The sequence below is a fragment of the Pezoporus flaviventris genome, unplaced genomic scaffold, assembly GCF_033815535.1.
Source record: "Pezoporus flaviventris isolate CSIRO_AGI_PZ_B2104156 unplaced genomic scaffold, CSIRO_AGI_Pfla_v1 ptg000083l, whole genome shotgun sequence".
In the NCBI taxonomy this organism is placed as follows: domain Eukaryota; kingdom Metazoa; phylum Chordata; class Aves; order Psittaciformes; family Psittacidae; genus Pezoporus; species Pezoporus flaviventris.
In genome coordinates this window covers 14,088,472-14,110,219 of record NW_026892631.1, presented here as the reverse complement: position 1 = coordinate 14,110,219, position 21,748 = coordinate 14,088,472, and the positions used below count along the sequence as shown (strand labels likewise).

General features: G+C 48.6%; 1 protein-coding gene across 1 annotated transcript; it reads left to right on the top strand.

Moving 5' to 3' along the window:
• Positions 1 to 601: 601 nt before the first annotated feature.
• TRAF5 (TNF receptor associated factor 5) lies at positions 602 to 20,074 on the top strand. The gene is made up of 13 exons (XM_061475595.1): positions 602 to 689; positions 10,299 to 10,698; positions 10,856 to 10,994; positions 11,335 to 11,682; positions 12,839 to 12,896; positions 14,129 to 14,230; positions 14,770 to 14,934; positions 15,454 to 15,531; positions 15,918 to 15,992; positions 16,158 to 16,250; positions 17,203 to 17,331; positions 17,849 to 18,017; positions 19,261 to 20,074. The coding sequence occupies exons 4-13, from the start codon at positions 11,468 to 11,470 to the stop codon at positions 19,836 to 19,838; spliced, it is 1,662 nt and encodes a 553-aa protein (XP_061331579.1). The 5' UTR covers positions 602 to 689; positions 10,299 to 10,698; positions 10,856 to 10,994; positions 11,335 to 11,467; the 3' UTR covers positions 19,839 to 20,074.
• The last annotated feature ends 1,674 nt before the right edge of the window (positions 20,075 to 21,748 follow it).

Genomic DNA, 21,748 nt, shown 5'->3' with positions numbered 1-21,748 from the left:
GGGCAGCTGATGAGCAGCGAAAACCGCATCGTGCAGTTTGTTGGCTGCAGGATGGCTGCGTTGGCAAACACCCCTTCGGTACGCCTTTGGTTAGCGGTAACACCGCTGTGTTTAGCAGGGGTCCGTTCGCTGTTTCAGTGCCGTCGGTGTGAACGGCAATAGGACAGTGCCTGCACCGGCCGGGCGCGGGGAGCCCCTCGCCACGGACCCCTCCCGGCTCCCCAACTTCCCAGCCGCGGGCGGGGGGGGGCTTTCACCCTCCTGCAGCGCCCTGCGGTGAAACCGCCGCTTCCCCCGGGCTGCCGTGAGACCGAGCGCGGCTCCCGGCGGCGGCACCAGCGGGGGGCGGCGGCACCAGCGGGGGCGGCGGCTCCAGCGCTGCCTCCGCCGCGTCCCCTCCCCTCCGCTGCCGCCGCGCACGGAGCCGCGCCCCGCGCAGCCAGGGCCGGCCCCGCACCGCCCGCGGGCAGCGAGCGCCGGTGCAGGTGCGGCGGGGAGCGGCGCGGCCGCGGTGCGCGGGGTCCCTGCTGCCCGCTCCGCAAGCGCGGGTAAAGGAGGAGCCTGAACTTGGTGCCCGCCGGAGCTCAGCGCGGTCCGGAGCGGTGCCCGTGCCCCGCGTGCTCCGGTGCGGGCTGGCCGCGGAAGCCCCTCTCCCCTCGCAGGACCCCGCACCGAAGCCGCGGGGAAAGGTAGGCCCGGAGCGCGCCTCGGAGGCGGCCGGGGCTGGGGTTTTGGGGGCTGAGAAGGAAACAAAGAAGCGGGGAGTGCTCGGGTGAACGCCTCTGCAGCGGCTCGGATCGCTTTAAATGGCAGGGAACCGGGACAAGTACCCCGACGGTGCCAGCCGGATTCTGCTGCCTGGGGGCGAGGGAATTTCCCCTCTGTGCGTGTGTGCGTGCAGGGAGACCCAGCCAGCCCCTGGCTTTCCCGGATTAGCAGCGCTCCGGGCGCACGCTGAGGCTTTGACCACTTTCTACACCCTTCAGGTTTAGAAGGGAAAATGTGGAGCTCCCGTTGTTGCACTTCTTGAGCCCCTTCACCTTTTGCTCGCTTGGCTGCACCTTCCCAGTGCCAGCCAAGAACAACTTTCCTTGTAACTTCCGTTTTCTAGCTATGGGATGGCTGAAAGGAGTGCGATACAGTGCTAAACCAGACGGGTGTATTCAGGTCAGGCGCGGCTCAGGCTGGCAGCGGTAACACGGTTGTATTTTTAAACCAGCCGATTCTATCCAGAGCACGTAGGCTGCGGGACTGAGGAGCTCTGGGATGCTCTGGTGCAGGAGCACTGGCCTGGCCATGCTGCGCTTCATCTTGTTTCATCTGCGCTGTTGGTTTTGATCCTAGGGTGAGCCGTGGTGGTCGTGGGCTCCGCTTGGCTTAAAACCACCCAGGGGCATTTCCTTTGCTGGATGAGCAGTTTACGGTTCATGCTGGGAGGGAGGGATGCGCCGGTGTGCAAGAGCCAATCGCGACCCTGTGCATCAATCAGTGTGATGGGCAGAAGCCAGCTGTTTCCAGCTGCGTGGCAAAGGAGGTTTACAGGACCTGAAGCAGAAGCTAAAACCCTTCAACACACTGTCCTCGCAGTAAGCACGTGCTCAAATACGTAACAAGGAGGTGGTGGAGCCTGGTGTCACCGTGTGGCCAGAGGTGAAACCAGGGATGAAGCCCTTCTACATCGTTGCAGGGAATCCGGGGCAAGAGAAGGGAGCCTAGAATAGGCTTTGAAAGTCAGAGGCTTTGGTGCAGTGGGGAAGTGGAGGGATGGCCAGAAAGGTGATGTGGCTTAGAAATCGATCCCTGTAGCAGCACCCTGGGTAGATAAACTGGCAAAAGATTCCAAGAGAAATGAGTGTTTGGAAAACCCGAGGAGGATGATGGTGGACAAGAGGTTTATTTGTGTAAGCAGACAAGCAATACCGTATCATATAGGGATGCGAAGCAGGAGAACTTGGTGAGACATACTGATGATTAATGCTTCAAGCCCAAGAGAGAAACAAAGGTCACAGACCTAAGTAGAATACAGGCTGGCTGTGTGGGGTTTGGAAGCTGCAGGGCTGTGCAGAAGAAGGCCTGTTGGGCAGTGGGCTGCTTCTGAGCTGGTTATCAACCACAGCCAGGATATGGGAGGAGAGGCTGAGTTCGGCCTCTGCATGCTCTGCAGCAACACAGCACACCTACGGGCAGGAAACTTGGGCTGAAGAGGTGTAAAGCTGCTGAAAGACATGATTCAGAGTGAGAAAGGAAGGAAGGAAAGCTTGTGGTGCTCATAGAACCTGTGGACGGCACAGGAGTCACTGCGGAGTGTAGAGGATAAGGAATGACATGCAGGAGGGGAGATGTTGAAGCCAGAAAGCTGCTGTTGGAGACTTTGACAAAAGGAATTCCAAATCAGTGCAAAGAGCAGAAGACAAGCAGCTCTTTATTTCACCCCACAGGCTCCTCATCAGTCTTTATGCAGTTTTATGCAGCTGTCAAAGCTCTGCAGGAGCTCTTCTTTCCGTGCCACACGTTGCTTGGATCACTTTGCCAAACCCCTTCTGTGGGCAGCTGCAGACCTGTAGGGTGCTTGATCCCTGGGCTTTATCTGTGTCTCATCTCTAAGCTAAGCTATAGCTGTCTCTCTTCTTCAACTCCTTGTCCGACCCTTTGATTTTAGATAAGGAGATGTTATTTATCACCAATATATAGCTGCCTATGGAGAGGCATTCCTCTCTCTGGCCCTGGAAGGGGTCTGCATGAGGCTCCCTGAGGCAGTTGGTGGTGGCTGCCGTGGTGCAGGCAGGTTCCTTCCCCTTGCAGATGTGTGTTCTCAGCAGCAGTCAGTGGCCTGCCCAGAGCAGCACCCCTCTGGACCGGGCCCTGAGTTGTGGTGAGGATTTCAGCATCTCTTCTTTTGCTTTCTGGTCCTTTTCTGTGCGAGTCCCTTGGTGAATGACTGGACTGTGAAGAGTCAATATTCACACTCTTGGCTGTCAGTCCCTTCTCTGTACCACTTTGGGCTGCAGTGTGTGGTTGCTCCATCCTCTTTCCTCAGCCAAGGACAGAAGCGCTTCCCCGCTGTGGATGACTGGGCTCGGGAAGGTGGGGAAACCTGAGTCATGTGTGTTGGTAATAAAAGTGTTAATGAAATGTCTATGGCTTCCTCAGCTCCGCCATGCAACAAACAAACAAGTGTGTGAGAAACTGCACACCCTAAGCCGCTGTGGGTTTGCTATGGGACTGCTCAGAGTGCTCTGTAGTCAAGCATGATTGTCTCTGTTGGGGGGAGTGATAAAGCAAGGTTTTGTGTGTAATACACTGACATTTGCATACAGGGATGCTCTAAGGGTAAGTACATTGCTGTGTGCTTATTTTGCAGAGGATAATATTGAAATCTTAAAGTTGTTTGTTAGTAGTAGCATTATTACTCAGAGGCACCCAGGGACTGACCAAAGCTCAAGGAAAGGAACAATTTGCAAAGCAGTTTTTCCCTAAGTAGTCACTGAGAGATGCAATGATCAGAGCTGTGTGAAGTCATGTGGTTTTCAGTCTTGTCTGCTACATGCATGTGCTTGAAACTGGAATGTGGCCCTTGCTATGAAAGAAACAGAAGTCAAGGACTTCTTAATATTGTCCTAGAAACAGCAGGTATAACAGCTGCCAGATCATATATTTGATGAAAGATAGACTCATCGTGGAATCATGGAATGGTTTGGGATGGAAAGGACCTTAAAGCTCACCCAGTTCCAGCCTCCTGCCATGGGCAGGGACACCTTCCACTAGAGCAGCTTGCTCCAAGCCCCTGTGTCCAACCTGGCCTTGAACACTGCCAGGGATGGGGCAGCCACAGCTTCTCTGGGCACCCTGTGCCAGCACCTCAGCACCTTCATAATAAAGGATTATCTTCCCAATACATAACCTGAATCTCCCCTCTGTCAGGTTAAAGCCATTCCTCCCTGTCCTGTCCCTACAGGCCTTTGTAAAAGTCCCTCTCCAGGTTTCCTGCAGGCCCCTTTTAGGTATTGGAAGGCTACTGGGCACTATACAAAGAAAAAACCCCTTGTCCATTGGACTGTCTCACTGTCGTTGACATTAAACCTCGTGTCATGGCAGTTTTTCACTGAGGAATTATGAATATGCACCTTGGTGAGATGCACCTTGAGGTTACTAAAACCAGTGACGTTGTTCACTGATGGGAGCAATAAAGCTCAAACTGGTGCCAAAAGCAAGAGCAGGGTTGGATGCTTAAGGTTGACATGAGTAATCACCTTCCCAGTGAGTACCATGAGTAGGAAAATGTGTGTCTGTATGTCATCAAATGCATGTGTGCATTAGAGCAAAACCCACTGCACTCATGAATTCCTGCGGCTGCAATGGGGGGGAATGGTTTACCCCTGGAACAAGGGAACACATCAGAAGAAGAGGGTGGCCAGCCTTAGCAAGATTTGAGTTCATCTTAGTAATCAGGATGAATAACCACTGAGTCGAGTCATAGGCTCTATACATGCAGATTAAGTTCTTCATTAAGACTAAGTCAAAGGGCCAGGGGTGGAAAATTAAAACCAAGACTCTGTTATGCCTTGAGTGTTCATGGCCAAACCAACTTGAATGGTCAAAGCAACTGCGGTCCTGGATAGCGTATCCCCTTGGGACAGGGAAGGAGATTTGAACTGAAGAGCCCCAAAGACCTCATTCTGCAAAATATGCAATAGACCATTACTTGTTAGGACAAGAGAGGGCTTCACTTTGGCTCCAAGACACTAGAAGGAAACCCCATTAGTTCTCTTGCTATCTGTCCCTTAATGTTTCCTCCTTTCAGTAACTTCTTTATGTTGCACTTGTGTCTCTCCCTTCATCCTGTTTCCTAAACGCTGCTGCTCTCTTTTCACTCATCTTCATTCCTTGAGCCTGCTCGAAACTTGCTCGAGGTTTCAGCACTGCAGCTGGCGCTGGAGGAGATCGAGGGCTGCCCACGAACAACGACACCAGCCTATTGCTCTCCGCTCACCTTCCGAGTGAGATCGTTGAACGTTCAGATCCTGCTCAACTTCTCCATTTGGGGTTTTCCCCAACGCTTCCCAGAAGCAGACGGTGCTTCCTGGAGCTGTGCTCACAGAGCACGATGCTTTCGGCAGCGCTGCCTCCTCCCAACAAAACCACTCGGATCCATCCTTCCTCCTGAGCTGCCAGGGTCAAGGAGAACCCACGTACAAGCTGGTGCGCTGTGGTGATGTCAGCCTGGGCAGGGGTTGTGCACAGTCACCAGCTTGAGCAGGATGCACCCTGAGGATGTGCATGGAAGATTATCTTCTGGTTTAAAACACCTGAGTATAGAAGTGAGCTTGGGTTGCATTTAGGAACACAAACTGGATCCATTTCATTGACACCATAAAGAAGGAGGATGCCTTTCCCTTTGCCACTGGCTTCAGCAATGACTTCTCTGTGCCAGAGCTTTAGGGAAGGTTTGGGAAAACACACAGTAGGTTGGGATGCCTCCTGGGAGGGGAGGTGGGAATTGAAATAGGTTAGAAATGCACTGGGAGCAAGCTCAGTTAGAGGGCAAGGCGCCAGAAAGGGTATGTGTTACCTTTACTACAAGGCAGAATAGAAGCTTTCTGTGGAAAAGTAATATTATAAATAAGAGGAGATTTAGAAATCGCTGCTTTTATAGAAAATCAGATCCCATACTTTAGGGGAGGGGAGTCACAAATAAGTGGGGATGGAGCCCATGACACTGCAGTGAGGGCAGCACACTTTGGTCTGGGGAAGGAAGCTGGCACACAGTCAGTCAGTGCAGATGAAGGCTGCCAGGGATCCTGTGTGCACAGTGAAGTTCAGGCTCCACAACCACCAGGGTTTGTGGCCACTGAAATTATTACAAACCTAAAGAGAAACATCGTTTTCTTTAGGTGTGTTTTCTGTCAGTCAGAGAGTTCTGGTTTAGATGTGAAATGTCCCTGCAGCCCCATAGCACGAGGCACCCTTTGCCGGTGCCCTTTCCCCTGTGAGCTGTCCCTTTGCTTCCTGCAACCAAGGGGTCCACCACGGGCTCACAGTGGAGGGTTTCACAGGGCCGGGCCTGGGTTTTCCTTACATCCTCATGTGTTTCCTGCTCCCTGTGGCTTCTTTCCTTTGGGCACATTCCTCACCTCTTTTGTGAAAGGTGAAAACTCTTTTGTATCCCAGATAAAAGACGGTGAGAGAAGTTCTTGGTTCTCTTGTGTTGCTCCGGATGGCAAAATCTGTAGCCCCTGCATCAATGCAGTGGGGAAAAATACTTTCCAATGGCTTTCCTTCTATCCTAACGCTTTTCAAACACTTTCAGACGTGATCTTTTCAAAGCTATGCTGGGGATTTCCACTCCCTCGCTGGTTTCAAGTGCTCGTGCTGTTGTTTTAACCACAGAGCTCATGCAGGCGCCGCTCTCTCAGCTCGCTCTCACACTGTCTCCCCATTGAGCACCAGCGACAGTTCTCAGGTACGGCTTTACCAAAACCTCTCTTGTTAAGGCTGGCAGGAGCCTGACGTTGCTGGGATGGTTCCTTCTCTCTGCAGGGCTCTTCAGGGGTGAGCTGCGGCACAAGGGGCTGCACGGGGGAAGCTGCAGACCCTGGAACATCGCAGGGACAGAGTTCACCCCCTGAAGCAGCAAAGCAGTGCCGGCGTGTCACAGGGATGAGTGGTGGTGCCAGAATCCCTATCGGTGCTTGGGAATGTGGTGAAACACCCAGGTATCGCTAGAGAAGTTACGGGAACAAAGTTACCCTCAAGCTGTGAAGGAGATCATTTTAGGGCAGGAGTTGTCCATGTTCCCATAACAATATTGGGTTGATTTGGTGTAGAGAGATTTCTTGATACTGAAAAACTCATTAATTCATGATCAGGACGTGCAGGGGAAAGAGCACATATAGAAGATACGCCTGTAAAATCAAAGGTACCTCAGGACCAGGCACACTTCATCAGTTGTTAAAGTGTGTTTTTAAAACTGCTGTAAGATGCTATCTGTGTTATAATCTATGCCTTGAAAAACCAATGCATCTCAAAGGGGATTTATTGCAATGCTTGACTGGAACTCTACGCAACGAAACCCCACTGTCTTACTCTGCTTACTGAAAATTTGCCTATGGAGATTAGCAAACTGATGCTTGCTTAGCAAGGTTTTACTGTGCTTTGAGAATAAGGTAATACCAGAGTTTGAATTTGATAATATTTTCTATATGCAAAAGAAAACACATTTGTTCTGCTGCCCTTTGCAGCAACATCCCCTGTGGGGCACCAGGAACGTATCCAAGAGGAAATTATTGCTGTTAGAAATGTTCTCTCCTGGGTATCAGCTGGTCACTGCACCGTGGTTTATAAGTGAGGTTTATAAGGGACAAAAATGATTCCTTTCCGATATCGTTTGTCATCACCTGCTGTTTTCCATGTAGGCTGCTCTGTTTTAAATAGGTATTTCTAAGCATACAGATGTTTTTAGACATTCCTTAGCAGGCTTTGTTACCTGTTCTGCTCCGTATGTTAGGAGCTGGGGCATATCTTTCTTATTCCCAAAACACGAGTGTGTTTGTGCAGATCCTTATGTTAGTAGTAAACCATAGAACTTTGTTGTTTTGAGTTAGAAATACCAGAGGCAGCTAATCTCCCCCATTTATAAGGCAGCTTGGAGAGGGTCATTTTAATGCAAGGCATGTTCCCCTCCACCCTGTCTCTGCCTCTCACCTCCCAGTGAAGTGACTTGATCTCAGCCCTTTCAAATTCACAGAACCTTCCCTGCCATGGCAGTTCTGATGTACTCTAAAAGGCAGATTATTTCCAGAGGGAAGTACAGGGCATCTTCAAAGTCTTGTCCCTAACAAGTGCCTTAGGGCACAGCAATAGAGCAGAACTAGAGCTAGGAGAATAGGGACATAGGTGTGTCAAGGTGCCATGGAAGATGCTAAGTAAGGAAGGGATCATGGTGCTTGTTACTGAGCAACACCCAATCCTGGACGGTAGCTGAGCTTTACCCTCCCCTCACACAGTGAACCTGGCAGAGCTGTGTTCCCTGCGTGTTTGCTGGGCAGCAAGACCAAGGACCCTGTCTTTTTGTCCATATGTGACAACCAAACCTGTGATAACAACTCATATTTGCCCTTCTCAGTCTGAAAGATGGGGTAGCACTCAGTGCCTCGGGTCTGCTGTCCTGGAGGTGCTGCAGCCTCCTGTAGTGGTGCCCTCATAGCTCAGGGGTAATGTGTGGACCTTTCCAGGGGCCTGGCTGCACGTGAGAGAAAACAGGAAAAACATACTCTCTTTAAAGAGAGCGATTACATTATCACATTACACTACACACACAGGGATGGTTTTCCCTGTGTGCAGCCTGTTTCCGTGGCTAAAAGAATGTAATCTGTCCACCATACTTGAACGGGGTGTCAGCACTGCACACCACTCTCGCCTTTCTGACTGCTGGTGGCATGGACAGGCAGCAGCACTGCTGGAGGGGACCTCTCTGAACACAGCTTTTAAAATACTAATGTGATTTTATCTTATAAAAGTTTATAATATGAATATATAAATATATTTTTATATTACATTATTATAGCAAGCCGTGCCCATGCTGATTTTTCTCCTTATTATCCTGTTCTGCTAGTGCCTTGCTCAGTTCCTGAGCAGTGAGATGTGCTAAGTGTGGAGCATGTTCTTGGTGTGTTGTTTGGTGTGGGGGCAGTTAAAGCAGCACAGCCAACATAGAAGCATAGACTCATAGAATAGTTAGGGTTGGAAAGGACCTTAAGATCATCCAACCCCCCTACCGTGGGCAGGGACACCTCACACTAAACCATGTCCCCCAAGGTTCTGTCCAACCTGGACTTGAACAATGCCAGAGATGGAGCATTCGCAACCTCCCTGGGCAATCTATTCCAGTGCCTCAACACCCTCACAGGAAAGAACTTCCTCCTTATATCCAATCTAAACTTCCCCTCTTTCAGTTTGAACCTGTTACCCTCTGTCCTATCGCTGCAGTCCCTGATGAAGAGTCCCTCTCCAGCATCCTTATAGCCCCCTTCAGACACTGGAAGCTGCCCTGCGGTCTCTACGCAGCTTCTCTTCTCCAGGCTGAACAGCCCCAATGTTCTCAGCCCATCTTCATACAGGAGGTGCTCCAGCCCCTGATCATCCTCGTGGCCTCCTCTGGACTTGTTCCAACAGTTCCGTGTCCTTCTTATGTTGAGGACACCAGAACCGTACACAATATTTCTTGTTATGACAATTCGCCCCCTTGGATTATCCCCAGGGAGGTTGAAGCATCCGTGTACAACACCATAATGTGAAGAGCTGTTCCAGAGGCATGGAAATGGGAGAAAGCTGCAGCTGGGAGCAATTTGTACTTCGCTGCCACTGACCTCCCACTCTTTGGTAGCTGTCCATAGGACTTGGGCCTAGCTTCTAGTGATTCATGCTGCTCTTCTATGGGTGGTCAGAGTTAATTCTGTTTATTTCAGTAAGTGGAAGTCCATGGGTTTTTACATGTAGATTTTCAGTGCCCACAGATCAGTTTCTCTGTGTGTGCTGTTGCAGTGGAGTTGCAATGAAAATCCCTTTCCTGCATGTGTTGTGTATCTGCCACGAGAGGATCTTTATGCAGCAGGAGCCTGCCTCTCTCTAATGCATTAAAAGCATCATTACAGCTCACACACGTGCTGAAGAGTTGCAGTGTATGCAAAGAAAGAGCCTTCTCATTGCTCTTAGCTGTGAAGAGGCAGAAGTGAAAGCAGATTGTCTCCTATGTGGGCCAGGCATTAGCGTAAGCAGGAAACTGATTCAGTTAACCATCGGTGTGCTCTTGCTGTCACCAAAAAGCACTTTTTCCCCTGACGGTTTCCCTTTGGTTTCAGTTAAGAGAGCACTGGAAGCTGAGTCACAGAATCTCAGACTGGTCTGGGTTGGAAAGGACCTTAATGCTCATCCAGTTCCAACCCCTGCCATGGCTCTTCCATTGGAGGAGAGGTTTCTGTTCTTGCCTTTGGCCCGAAATGCTCTTTGTGGTGCCCTGAGGTGCCCACTGCTGTGCAGCGTGGTCCTGAGCAAGGCTGAGGGGGGAGAAGGTGCTTTCATGGACAAGACTTGTCAGTGTGTTCCTGTTGGTTACTGATGTTAGATGATCAGTTGTGCTGGAGCAAGTCTGACATTCAGCCTAGTGGAGGGCGGGGAGGCTCTCATAAGCTGGGCAGGTAGATGCTGTGTACAACCATGCACATGGGTGCTCAGTTTGCTGTGAATGAGGTTGGTTAAGTGCTTTGGCTTGTTTTTGAATGGGGTGTTTTATCTGTCCACAGGATTTCCTCGCCCAGTACGGTATATTAAAGTAGGAAGGAAAATGGATGCTGCTTTCGGAAGCCTAAGGTGCTCTGTGGCAGTGCTGGAGCTGCGTGCAACACAGTGACCTTACAGGAGCTAAATCGGAGCTCTTGGGGGGGGTGCTGATGCCAGTAAGAGCAATTCAAGTGACTGACAGGGCAGGTGATGCACACAGAGGAGAAAGAGCATCCCACAGCACAGCTACAGAACCAAGCACTTCCCCCGTGAAACCACCTGAGAGCTTGGGTGCTTTCGTACACATCCTGTGAAGAACAAATGTCTTCGGAAGGCAAAGCTGCAACAAACAGAAAGCAGAGGGGCTCTGGGTCTTGAGCCCCAAACTACTGCGGGATTGAGGGACCGGGGGCAGATCTCAAGGTTTGTGACTCTGGGCTGGAAAAATCTGTTGCTGCTTCTTTTCTTATGAGAACATAGATGCTGCGTTGCTGTGCTGTGTGTGAGCTTCGGTAGCTTGAGAGGAACACTTCTGATTGCAATCTTGCTTTTCTCCTTTGTTTTCCACCCCTTCCTTCAGGCAGGATTAACAGAGCTGAGAACGTGCACAGAGCCAAGTAAAACTTCAAACAAAATAGGATTAGAGTTTGCTGCCATAAATGAGGAAAAGGAAGATGTCAGCTTAAGAGACTTGGACTCCTGTAACACCTAAACCAAAGGTAAAATCCTCTTGCTGCCTTTTGTAAGCTCCTTGTTGTGAACCACAAAGCTGTCCCCTGCTTGAGCCACTGCAATGAACTCCTGAGATTCACTGAAGTTCCTGTGGATGGGCTCTATGTTAAGTGTAGGCTTTCCTGGTGCATTAGGGCCAAGACTTGGCCTCCGCTTTCCCAACCATGCCCGTGACTCTTGGAAGTGTTTTGAGACTACGAGCTGCTGCAGGAGAGTGTGAGCCCATGAAAATCTCTGTTCTGCAGAGCAACAGTCACACTGTGAGACTGCCACAGAAGTGTGCTGTGACGCTTGTCGTGTCACCACCGCTTTGTTGTCCTTCCATAGCCGGCGCTTCATCGCCCTCTGAAACCTGTCGCATCCCGCTGCAGATGACACCCCCCTGCCGCAACCGGTAGCTGCAGCACGTGGTGAATGCCTGAAGGGACTCCTCCTGTGCCTGGCTCCCAGTGCAGCTCTCATGGCCTGCGATGAACCCGCTGCTCTCTCGGGCATCCTCACGCGCCAGAACTCCTCCAGCGCCGCCTCCCTGGACTCCCAGCCCGATGCTGACTACACGTTTGTGGAAGCCTTGGAGGAGCGGTACAAGTGCGCCTACTGCCACCTCGTCCTTCGCAACCCGCACCAGACGGGCTGCGGGCACCGCTTCTGCCAGCAGTGCATCCTGGCTTTGAGGTCAGTGCAAACTCCTCCCGCAGCCACAAGCTCCCCCTCCCCTAAAGAAGTCAATTCCTTCTGCACTTCAGCAGGGATGGATAACAGAGAGATAACTGCCATAGGTAACAGTATTGATCTGATCAACGCTGAGGGAGTCGGGGGAGAGACTCTGTTGAACTCAACTGCGTGCTCAGTGTTTGAAAGGCGTCTTTAAGGACCTTACCCGCATACTTTGGTAACCACAGGGAAGGCAGAGTAAAGCAGTTGTTGCTGTAAGCTTAAGCTGTACGCCGTGAGGTGCTATTTCAACCTGTCTGTCTGGCATCGTGCCATTCAGACGAACTTGTGGCATTAATGTCTCATAGTGTCAGCACCGGTGGTTAGATTAAGCTATTTTCATCTGCTTCTCTAGAATTGATTTTAGAGGAGATCTTAAACTGATGACTGTTGCCTGATACCAAAGTCAGGTCACAGGGCTGGTGGCATCCACCTGCTTGGGACTGAGCTGCAGGTACAAATGAGACAGCCTGTCTGGGAATGCATTATGGACTGCTTGGTGTAGGATCCGAGGGCAGGATTTGGCCATGAAGGCTGCAGAGGAGACAGTTTATGTAGATGGGTGTCACCATTTACCTTTACATGCTTTGTGTTTGCTGCTTTCTCTCCCTGCCTCCTGTTTGCACTGCCTCAGGAAGTGCTTTCCCATCTCTTACTGTAGGACTTCTGGAAGCCTTTTGAGACAGGAGCCATAAGATCTCCTGTCAGTGGTGTAGCAAGGCTTGCACCAGGCAAAGACCAGGTTTAACACACACGATGGGACTTTTTCCAGATGTGACATGATGGCCAGAGAGTGACAAAGTCCTCTTAACTAAAACCCATCTTATTAGCACTCATAGGACAAACTTTGCTTTCTGTTATATATCCACTGGTTGGAACTTGATGATCTTAAGGTCCTTTCCAGCCCTGCCTATTCACTGTTGCAGCTTAATGCCCTCTCAGTGCTATGGGCAGAATTTGGCTGCGGAGTTGCCAGACTAAAGTGATTTTGAAGGCCTTTTTTGGGGTTTTATGGTATCGAGTACTGACTTCTGCCAGAGTCAGATTCCAGCACGGCCCAATGTGGGTAAAGAAATCAGTTTTTCTGTGGGATAACACAACTCTTCTGTTGATCTAGAGAACTGAGCGCAGTACCCACCTGTCCTGTCGACAAAGAGACAATAAAAATGCATGAGGTAAGTGGCTGTAGTTTTACTTCAGCAGCCAACATCCGCATGGAAAAGGCAAGGCAGCTGAGAACAAGGTGGCTTTTAGTGTGTTAGACCTCGGGGCAGAGCAGCTTTGCTCTCTGAACTGATGCTAAGGGATTCAATCTATTCAGTGATGCTCTCCCAGAAAGGAAGTGTGGGTATGAAGCTAAAGCTTCATTTTATACCTCATGCTCTGAAGCTATTTCATTTTAATCTTCTGTAGTTCCAGGGGAGTGCTGAAGAGTTTCACAAAGCTTTAAATCCTCCCTAGTCATCAGAGGTCTTGTTTAGTGGAGAGTTTAGTGACTTGCCTTTTCAATGCCCCAACTTACTGTGTCATCTTTGTTTTAATTTGGTTATAATTTGCTGCCTTAACTATTGCCATTACAGCTGTTTAACCCTGCAGACTTAATTTACTTGTGGGTAACTTTTTAGAGGAAAAGGTAAGTTCATGCTTCTAATTTTGCAAGCTATTGAGTCTTTATTATTATTATTATTATTAATAAATAATAGATTCATTTGTCCCTATTTCTATGCCAAGGCTTGAAAGTGTGCTACATCCTTGGTCCTGCCAGAATGAATTTTCCAGTGAAACCATATGTCTCCTTCTTCTCTGTCCTCCTCCTGACAGGAAGCTGCAATCACAGCATCCACATGAGTTTTGGTTTTCATTCGCTAGCTTCCACTTGGTGCAAACTCTGACAGCAGCAGCGCACCAGTGAGCAGCTTTAGAATGCTCTCCAAATAAGACTGAGACTTTTCTCTGGGGGCTTAATTTGCTTCTGCACACACAGCAGGGAACAGAGCTGTTTCCCAGAGCCTGCAGAAGGGATAGCTCGGCAGCACTGCCATCCCAAAGGCACGCTGCACTGCGTGCGTGTCGGAGGAGCGTGCACAGAGCTGGTCTGGCCTTTGGGGCCCATTAGCTCCAGCTGCTTTCTTCTCGATACAGGCAGTGGTTTTATAGCTCCTGAGCTCCTAATCCTGCTGGCTGTGGGATGGATCAGCAGTTGTGGATAATTATATGGTGAAAACCCCCTATGCTTATTAGAAAACCCATACATGTGTTAATTTCTATTTTCAGTACCCATTTCCAATATGAATCATCAAGAATCATACAGTTACAAAGACTACACTTGTGTCCTTAAAAGACTGATCGTGATGTCTTGCTTTTTCACATGTGACCGCATGTGAGGGCTGGTTTGTTTCCTTTACAGGTATTCAAAGACAACTGCTGTAAAAGAGAAGTTCTCAACTTGCACGTCTTCTGCAAAAACACTCCTAACTGCAACTCGAAAATCATGCTGGGACGGTACCAGGTTAGTTTGAGCCAAGCTGGAAACCTTTGATTTTCAGGCAAACTCTGAGTATTTATGAAAATCTAAATTCCAGGGATTGTCTTCAGAGCTACTGTAGCAATGTGGTTTAAGTACAAAGGTTATAACTCAGCCACAGTGTAAGTAACAAATGCTAAGCTCAGAATACTATGGCTTGTTCCAGCTTTGCCTTAGGTTATTAAATAAGAACCATTTGCTTTATGTAGCTTTAGTTTATCTACAGCACCTCTATGTACCTGCTGTATGCCTAGGCACCATGCAATGGCTGGTTCAAGAGAACTTGCCAAGACTGCCTGTGCATTTGGGCCTTTTTCAGCATTTCAATTGGATGAAAAGTGGAAGTTAAACAAAGGAGTCTCCAAATGTTCATATCTGCTTTAGTTTTGAGGTTGGAAGAGAAGAAAGCTTATGGAGGAAAGAGTATTTGGAGTTTTGTATGTGCCCAACCTGCCGACTTTCTGTGGGGCTGTTGGAGGGGTGATGAAATCCTTTGGGGTTTAATTTGCTGTTGCACGTTGCAGGAGCATCTTCAGCGGTGTTTGTTTGAAAGCGTGCCGTGCACTAATGATGGATGCTGTGACCAAGTTCTTCGGAAAGACTTGGAAGAGCACTTGAGCCAGCACTGCAAATTCCGAGAAGAGATGTGTCAGTACTGTAACAAATGTGTGCTGTTGGTTAACATCAAGGTAAGAATGGAAAACATTCCCTGGGAAACCACAGCAGGTGTTTCCTCTTCATGTTGTTGAGTGAAAAGTTGCCAGCATCGCAATGGGGCCTAACTCCTGAAGCAAAATTTGGCTGAGTAGCTGAAGCAAAAGTATAATACATGTGCTTTAAGTAATACCAGTTACTGTTACTCTCTTATGAAGGACGATATCAAATCATCAAATGGTATGGGTTGGAAAGGACCTTAAGATCATTTAGTTCCAACCCCCTGCCGTGGGCAGGGACATCTCACACTAGACCATGTCATCCAAGGCTCTGTCCAGTCTGACCTTGAACACTGCCAGGGATGGGGCATTTACCACTTTGGGCAGCCTGTTCCAGTGCCTCACCAGCCTCACAGTGGTGCCTGCACCTTGTATATGCTTGCATATGAGGCTTGCACCTGTATTGTCTGGGATTACCTTTCAATAGTTTACTCTTGTGTAGATTACTTTACAGAAATGCAACCCATTGCCTTGTTTTGTTTCTTTTCCCCCCAGAATCATGAGAAAAATGACTGTCCTGATTATCCTGTGCCTTGTCTCCACAACTGTTCCCAAATCATTCTGAAAAAAGAGGTACTATTGTTATTTCCTATACTGTGATTCAGCACAGCACACACACATTTATGAAAGCTGAAACGTTGCAGACCCCATTGGTGGTTCCAACAACCAATGTTCCAATTAAACTTCACTGCTCGAAGCATTTGCTTTGTTTAGATCTGAAAGGGATATATGGCTCACCTTAGAAGTGAGCTATTTGGTTACTGCAAGCTATTGGCATTCTGCAGCGTGGAATAATATCTGGCTTGCTTATTGATTCAGAACATTCCGTTTCCTCTTCCAATGATCAGTGTCATGACACTGGCTTTTGTTCACCCTGTCTGCAGGCATTCAGGCTTTAGCAGTGCAGCAAATTACTTCATGTTTCTTTCCTAACCAGTTTCTTTGCTCATTACCTGCAGACTGAAAAGCACCACGCTGTGTGTCCCGAGGTGGAAGTGGACTGCCCCTATAGGCAGTACGGCTGTCTTGTAAAGGTACCAGTTTATACATCTTTATCCTGAGAATCAGGTCTGCCATTCCCTCACTGTCAAAGCACAGAGGCATTTTAAAGGCTTGATCAGTAGATATTTTACTAACAGCTTCACCAATCTGCATATCTTATTATCTTGTTCTTTGACTCCCACCTCTGCCTCACTAAGGTTAAAAGAGGGAAACTTGCTGAACATGAGAACGGTGCCCTGAGGGAGCACATCCTGCAGATCTTAGACAAGAACTCCCAGTTGGAAGAGCAGGTAAGTCGGATTTAATGAGCACTTCTCGGAGGTGCCTGGCTGGTTGGAGGATGATTCTGCATTTGTTGCCTGGTTTAGCTCAGCTACATTTTAAAAGACTGTTTTTATCATCTTTGTACACCTCAGCAGTCAGAATAAGCTCTTCTAGTCAAGCCAGCCAATTAGATGGAAACCTCTCTGTGCTCAGGCACGTATATTCTCCACCAAGCACAGTGGGAGGCTCATTGTCATTGCTCACTTCATTTCATTTCAGTCTTTGCTTACAGTGGATACAAGGTTTAGAGAGGAAGCATTTTAAAGTTGCAGTGGTCAGACTGCTCCAAAAGGGAGCATTTAGATGCCCAAGTCACCCACCCTACAGCAGCAGCACAAAGTAGTGCAGAGCCAGTTACAAGGACCTTCCACTCAAGATCATTTCTGAGGCTCCCAGCAGGTGACAGTGAGTGAACACTCAATCCTACTAAGGTGGATGCATCCAAACTGATGGCTGACTTACTATTTTGCTTGTTCATGCTAAAAATAAGTGCCCAAAAGTGCTAAAACTTGATTTTGGAGTTAGTATCCTTCACTGACTCCTCTCTTGTACTAGTTGGACCTCAGTAGAGAAAAAAAACAATAATAAATATATACATGCATAGAAACACACATGCACATGTGTGCATGTATTATTCTACTACAGAGCCAAATGGCTCATCGTGATGGGGATGAGGGGTATGAGTCTGTCTGTGCCTGCTGCCACACAGATCTATTAAAGAGTGTCATCTCCTCATGTTCAGTTCTTGCCAGTGCTTATCCATGACTGTGAATTAGGGTAGTGCTTTATGTAGCTACCTTAGAGGCTTCGCACTGTAAACTCGTCCACTTTCTCCCATATAGTCACATATGTCTTAATTTGATTGTTGTACGTTTTGGTGTGCCTTCACATTTTCACTCTGTTCTTTCCATCCAATAGATAACTGACCTGTATAAGAGCCTGGAATGCAAAGAGATTAAAATCCAGCAGCTAGCAGAGGCCATTAAAAAGTGTGAGAAAGAACTGAGACAGTTTACACAACTGCTTGGTAAAAATAGCAACTTGATGGTAAGCACACAGGTGAGACGTTGGTTTTATCTGGTTTGCAGTTGCTTTCTTGCATCCTGAACTATGTTTCTCCAGTAATAGCTGTCATTAACAGCAGGGCAGTAACAGATCTCCCAGATACTTCCCAAGCCCTTCTTGTTGTCGTGTTGTGTTTTCATGTTAACCAATAAAGAAGTTTAAGAGATCTGCTCTGGGCTAAAAAGACACTACGAATCCTCCTGGTCAGATCTCTGTGTCAAAGATGCCGGGTGTAAATGTGAATAATCAGTTGGGTGAAGTGATGCATTGTGAATGGGTCTGAATGAGGGATGGCTTCTCCGCCAGTAAATGTGCTGAATTAATCATGAAGGAGCACTGGGATATGTTCCTAAGCCAGCAGAGCACTTGGAACACGTTGTATAGATGATACTGCTGACATGCTAAAGACTTCTTTACCTTGTTTTAAATGAAATGGCTGATCTCATGGATGCCTCTTGTCTTCGCTTCCCACCCTCTTCCAATGGCATGAACTGGGAAGGCTTTGGCCAGTCACCTGGATAAATCTGCACGCCTGGAGTCGCAAGTGAAACAGCTAATACAGACGGCAAACCAGCAGCAAAGCAAATTAGACTTGCAGCCTCTGTTCGACATGATTGAGAATGTAAAACAGAAGATTGCCCTGATGGAGACATACGATCAGCGCTTGGGTACGTTGGGACTTCCCATCCTGTTCTGCACAGGTATGGGGGTTTTGCTGATTTACTGGCTAAGTAGAGGCTCTGGTGCTACTGTCACTCAGTTGCAGCTCTTCACTAGAAAGAGCTTTCTTCTTCTTGCTTTCTAAGACCAACCCATGGTGGTGTGTGCTGTGTGCTCGCAAGTTCCTATGGCACTGTAGGGGCAGAGAGCTGGCCTTGGTGAGGCTGGTGCCCTGTGATGGAGGCAGCATATTGTCCACATTCAGGCATTAAATCTGGTTTGTAGTCACCCGTCTTCCTTGTTCAATTACCAGCTGCAAGTACATTTTCAAGACGTTTATAGCTGTAGTAACATGAGCTCACAGCCTCTACTCAGGCTTGAGTAGCTCAGTTTCATGGAATCATAGAAGCACAGAATAGTTTGGGTTGGAAGCAATGAGCAGGGGAGTCTTCAGCTAGATCAGGTTGCCCAGAACCACATCCAGCCTGGCCTGCGATGTCTCCAGGGATGGGGCATCCAGCACCTCTCTGGGCAGCCTGTGCCAGTGTTTCACCATCCTCGTTGTAAAGAATTTTTTCCTCACATCCAGCCTGAATCTCCCTCTTTACATTTAAGCCCATCACCCCTTGTCCTGTCACAACAGGCCCTGCTCAAAAGTCTCTCCACATATTTCTTATAGGCCCCTTTTAAGAACTGAAAGGCTGTAGTAAGTTCTCAGATTCTTCTCTTCTCCAGGCTGAACAACCCCAGCTCTCTCAGCCGTTCCTCACAGGAGAGGTGCTCCATCCCTCTGATCATTGCTGTGTCCCTCCTCTGGACCCTCTTCAACAGGTCCATGTCTTTCCTGCAATGAGGACTTCAGATCTGGATGCAGTACTCCAGAGTCGAGGGGCAGAATCACCTCTCTTGACCTGCTGGCCATGCTCCTTTGGACGCAGCCCAAGATACAACTGGCCTCTGGGCTGCAAGCACACACTTCCGGGTCATGTTCAACCTTTCATCCACCAAAACCCCCAAGTCCTTCTCCTCAGGGCTACTCTCAATCCCTCCATCTCCCAGCCTGTATTGATATGCCCCGAGCTGGGTGGAAGACCCCGCACTTGGCCCTGTTGAACCTCATGAGGTTCACATGGACCCCCTCTTGAGCCTGTCTGAGTCCCGCTGGATAGCAATAGCTTGGGTCCAGTTGCTCTTTGTATCCGGTGCTCAGCCAGTTTTAGTTTACTAACCATTTCTCTCTTCCTCCCCTAGTTGTTTTGGAAGGCCAGTCCAGCAAACACGATCTCCAGATCAACATTCACAAAGCACAGCTCAATAAAAACGAAGAACGCTTTAAGCTTTTGGAAGGCACGTGCTACAATGGGAAATTAATCTGGAAAATCACAGACTACAAGACGAAGAAGAAGGAAGCAGTGGAAGGCCGCGTCCTCTCCATATTCAGCCAGCCCTTCTACACCAGCCGCTGCGGGTACCGGCTGTGTGCGAGAGCCTACCTGAACGGGGATGGCTCAGGGAAGGGAACGCACGTCTCCTTCTACTTTGTAGTGATGAGAGGGGAGTTCGATTCGCTGCTACTGTGGCCTTTCAAGCAAAAAGTCACACTTATGCTTTTGGACCAAAGTGGGAAAAAAAATCACATTGTGGAAGTCTTTCGAGCCGACCCCAACAGCAGCAGCTTCAAAAGGCCGGATGGAGAGATGAATATTGCCTCCGGGTGCCCACGCTTCGTGCCACACGCGGTCCTGGAGAACACAAAGAACACCTACATCAGAGATGACACTCTCTTTCTGAAAGTGGTTGTGGATTTAACTGATCTGGAGGAACTGTGAAAAACGCTCCTGGTCAGTGTGACTGCTTTAACCAACAAGGAATGTTTTCTTGGTGACCACCAGCCATGCGATACTGAATTGCCACTAGTCAAGACACTGATACTGTTTTGAGGCTTTTGGATTGCGTAACAGACAATAAATTGCCAAAGCATCAGACTTCCTTCCCTTTTATAACCCTTTTTTCCAGACCGTGTTTTCCAGGCAGCTGGAAGTCCGGTTTGATGCAACATGCATTCGATCCATGCATTCTCGGCTCAGTCCAAGCTAGGGGCAATCCTTGGCTCCCATCACCAGACTGGCATTTGGAGATGAAACTCCTCCAGCAAGCTCCGTGGAACCCAAGCAGGCCTGTGGGCTCCCGTCCCTCACACAGAACTGAAGCCATACCCATGCATGCAACTGCATTTCACCTGTCTGAAACGGAAGCATTTCAACATCAGCACATTTGAATCAAAGTACCTTGATCCCTCCATCTCCTGGATTTTTGCACCTTTTCTTGTTGTAACTGTGTTTTCCAGAAAGCCCAGAGGAAGATGCCAATGCCTCTTACTTTTCTAGCCTGGTATCTCGGCTGTATAGAGTACTCCCAGCTCACAATAGCTTTGTTATGTCCTTTCCATTCCTGCCTAGTGCCTTGGGACTGATTTCCACTGGTGTTAAATATCTACAGTCCCCACTGAAGTCAAAAGAAGCTGCAGGTGCTTCTCACCTCTCAGGACATGACCAGAAGCAGGGTCCTTGGCCAGCTGGGCAAAGAGGAGCAAAACTACTGTACTTTTGCTCCCCCATCTGCACAAACGAGATGTTTTCTGGCTTACCATCTCTTCAAAAGACAGGAAAAGCTTTGGGTATCTGCTTAGAAAAAGCCCATGTAACATGCACTGTTTCCCTCTGCTAGGAATTCAGATGTTTGGGAAAGAAGGGAGAACATGGTTTATAAGTGAGGCTGCTGTAAGAACCCCATTCTCACAGGCTGGGCAGCTCTAGCGTTAGTTAAAGGGCGAGACAGCCACTGAGTAACAACTGATGACTATGAAGCATGTCTGAAGGTGTTCATTTTCATTCCAGGTTCCTTCCATACTACAAGGGAATGCTCGCATTGCATGGGGTTTATTAGAGACGCACTAAACCCACCACCATCAGGCACCGAGGAATGAGTGATAACCAATACACGTGCCTTTGTAAAGCCTTTTGGGTGCCTGCAAGAGGGACGTAATTTTGCACACTCGCTCATTTTGTTGTTACAAGTGACAGAATGTTGTGCCTCTCACCTCTCACAGACCAGGTAGTGAAACACCACAGCGTTATCCATTGCTCCTGCACTCCACTGCCAGAGCAAACGCAGAGCTTGTCAAGAGACAGCAAGAAATCAAGCTGGGCTTTAGAGTACCAGTAAAGTAGGCAGGATAAACACCAACACAGGGCACAGACTGCAAGCTATGAGGAAGGGAGGTCAAGAGAGCAAATGTGGCGGAACCAAAAACGCCCCTTCTCTGAGGGATGCTGATAACTGAAATAACATGATCTGGGGATTGATAGCAAAAGGAAGGCAAAACACCACGTATTTTGTACCTGCGATCTTACTGCTAGATATTGACTTTCCCACAGGGTTTCTAAGATGTAATTCAGGCACGGATGTGTTTGAATTCAGGGGCAGGTTGGTTATCTGTACCTCACAGTGGGTTAGCACATCTGGAATCTCTGGTTGAGCTACATGTTCTTTATGTTGTACGGTGTTGTATGGGTCACCATAGAGTTTTCCATGTTCCTACAGACAGAGGATAAGGAATGGATTTTATTCCCCTTGTACCACTGTGACTGACTTTGAGTCACTTGGGCCCTACAACAGAGACAATCAGGCCTTGTGTCCCTAATGCTTCATTACAGAAAGAGCAAGCTTGGTTTGAAAA